Consider the following 1,085-nt stretch of genomic DNA (forward strand, 5'->3'; position numbering starts at 1 on the left):
TTCGTACGTAAATGGGGGTGGGTGGGGGGGTGGAATAAGAGAGACGAGGACTTACCTTAGCTCCGAGAAAGCGGGCCTCCAGTAACTCCTGCTTCCTGGGGTCCAGGGCGGCCTGAAAGTGCTCCATCTTGACGCCAGCGCCTGTAACCAACAAAAGTCACGTGTATACGTCACCTTCGAATCACCACGGTGACGTCACAGACTCTAAAGGATCAACGCCAACACCACCGTTTCACATATGATCCTACCGGACGGTACCTTACTGGCCGTCCTGGCGTTCACCAGGACGCCAGGACCTTTGGACCGCCCGGCCCTCACACCGTGGAAGCCATGCCAAGGACACTGAGACATTAGCTTACGCGAAAAGGGATGTTTTGTAGAAAAAGACAAAATTAGGTACACGACAATTTAACACTAAACCTACCGACATATTATATATACCTATTTCTACCGATGGCTGTCAAATGACCGCTTTTGAAATAAACATTATAGTATTTTCCAGTCGATTGTAATTAATACAGAATTTAGCATAGTCGTGCAGTAAGTTCAAGAAAAATAAAAACCTGGAATTTAACAATTTTGATTAAAGTCTCAAAAGCGGTCATTTGACCGCTCTGGTAGGTTTAGTGTTAAGGGATAGGAACGGAGGGCTGCCTCCCGGATAATTATCGATATCGCGGAAGGATGTGGCTTCTATGTATACAGAATGGTAAAGTGACGTGGGTTATAGCGTCAATCCGCAGTAGCCAGGGGGGAGGGGGGTAGGGATGACCTCGGGGGGATGGAACGACGACGTGAGTTCGTGCCGGTAAATATTGCAGCAGGCAGGGGCGCTGAGCGTCGTCGTCGTCGCGGACTCCTCGTAGAAACCGACGATGCCCTTTGACCTCTATCTTGCGCTTAGCACAGGGAAATCAATACAGAGCCAAATTGAAGCGTATTCCAGAGTGGAACGTGTGCTACGCCGGGCGGTGCTCGACGACTCGCCCTGACTATCGAGCACCCCTTCCGTGAGCCACCACGCGTTTAATTCCCTTCAGTTTACTCCTTGGCACCTCCCCCCTGTCACCCGCCACCACCTACTC

At 50.7% G+C, this 1,085-nt stretch overlaps 1 protein-coding gene across 11 annotated transcripts in view; it reads right to left on the minus strand.

Annotated features, from left to right (window-relative positions):
- Positions 1-1,085, minus strand: part of LOC107271502 (serine/threonine-protein kinase tousled-like 2) — a 42,609-nt gene that overhangs the window by 30,234 nt on the left and 11,290 nt on the right. For all 11 annotated transcript variants that reach the window (XM_025088752.1, XM_015747569.2, XM_015747570.2 and 8 more), the window contains one exon: positions 56-141. In XM_025088752.1, coding sequence (XP_024944520.1) covers positions 56-141 — 86 coding nt within the window. The remainder of the gene's footprint in view (positions 1-55; positions 142-1,085) is intronic.

This window comes from Cephus cinctus, unplaced genomic scaffold (assembly GCF_000341935.2).
Source record: "Cephus cinctus unplaced genomic scaffold, Ccin1 Ccin1_scaffold0997, whole genome shotgun sequence".
NCBI classification, from domain to species: domain Eukaryota; kingdom Metazoa; phylum Arthropoda; class Insecta; order Hymenoptera; family Cephidae; genus Cephus; species Cephus cinctus.